Source organism: Vairimorpha ceranae (assembly GCF_000988165.1).
Source record: "Vairimorpha ceranae strain PA08 1199 chromosome Unknown NODE_353, whole genome shotgun sequence".
NCBI classification, from domain to species: domain Eukaryota; kingdom Fungi; phylum Microsporidia; family Nosematidae; genus Vairimorpha; species Vairimorpha ceranae.
The window spans coordinates 1-1,613 of NW_020169648.1; the positions used below are offsets into that span (position 1 = coordinate 1).

Consider the following 1,613-nt stretch of genomic DNA (forward strand, 5'->3'; position numbering starts at 1 on the left):
ATGTGTCAAATATTTTGAGAATCGTTTTTGCGAGAAATTTGAGAAAAGTAGGAGGGTGACCATTTCTAAAAATGAAAATCTGCTTAAGTGTAGCAGGTATACTAAAGGAAGGGTTATAGACAAAAGGAAAGTTGTTGAGAGATATCCTGGAGATTAGTATATGGTAAGATTAAAGAATGAAAGACTGATGAAGAAAAGACATTATTATCTGAAAGCTATAAGAAAATTGTAGAGAGATATAAGCCTAATTGCTTGGTTCGGGATGTTATATATTGTTATAAAATTTAACCTCAATAACAGGGGTTCTTACATACAGTATAATTAATTTTTTTAAATTTTTATCCTTAAATTTATTGATGAGAGAAAAAGAATAAGATCTAATAATTATAGCAGATGAAAACGAATTTTTAACTTTATTGTTTGTATAGAATTTAATTGGAGATAAACAGATCTGTAAGTTTGTTAATGTATGCTCCTCATGTCATAATTCAAAATTTCTGATAAGTTTGAATTGAGATCGTGCTTTTACGGTTGTTGTTACTATCGGACAATTATCTCTTTGCAGTTCGATTCTTGGCTTTTTTCTTTTAAAGATGATATTAAAACAATACTAAAAGCAAATTATCACTATGCGTATGGTGATAACTATTCTAAAATTATTGAACATTCGGGTATTGAGAAAACTTCTAAAGAAGCTGTAAAGCTTTACATCGAACGAATTGCTTTATTCTTCACCGACAATTCTATTAAACTAAAATTTGTTTATATTATTGGGCATATATATGAAACCAAGTTGAATTATGATGTTAATGGTCATAGAGGTAAATCCTCACAGGACCGTTGGTGTTTCTGTGTTGTAAACAATCATATAAACCTGCATTAGGATATGCTACTATTTTAGAATCTAGATCTCCAAGCACTTTTATTCCTATAATAAATTCTATTGTTAAGACCGGAAGTATATAACGCTCTGATGAATGGAAAGCTTGTAGAAGCTTATCTAACTCAGATGATTATGATTATTACACTGTTTTTCATAAATACAATTTTTTAGATCCTATTGCTGGCATGAATAGTCAGCACGTAGAATCTTATAAAATAAGCTTAAGGTGTAAATATAAGTAAAAAATGGAGTAATTAGAGCTTAAAGAAAGGCAATTTTTTTCGAATTAATCTTTAGAGAGCAGCATGCTGCTGAAAAAATTTTATCTTTCATTAAATTATAAAATTGTTTTTTTCAAACGGGAAACTTTGAAGACTTGATCCTATAAAACTACTAAATTTAATGTAAAAATGTTTTATTATTAAGACCAAATCTTTTATAATTTATTAATTGTTATTTTTTTAAAAACTCGTTTCTTTGTTTTCATGTTAAATGTTATTAAATTATCGATACTTTATGATAAGTGTAAGAATCTGACGTATGTGTAGAATATCGAAATTTATCTGTAAAAAATTTCAATAAATTATTATTATTGTTCCTTTTTGGCCTATAAATGGTTGTGTAGATTTTTAAAACTAATATTGTATAAAGTTTAACTTTTTTATTTAGTTTATTTGCTACGCTTTTAGAAATAAAAAATAAAACTTATTATTTTAAAATATTAAAAAAA

General features: G+C 26.5%; 1 protein-coding gene across 1 annotated transcript; it reads left to right on the forward strand.

Moving 5' to 3' along the window:
• Window positions 1-157, forward strand: AAJ76_3530002 (hypothetical protein; the record flags this gene model as incomplete). Its single annotated transcript, XM_024475298.1, has 1 exon — window positions 1-157. A coding segment is annotated over one exon (157 nt), but the record flags the coding sequence as incomplete, so codon positions are not given.
• Between the last annotated feature and the right edge of the window lie 1,456 nt (window positions 158-1,613).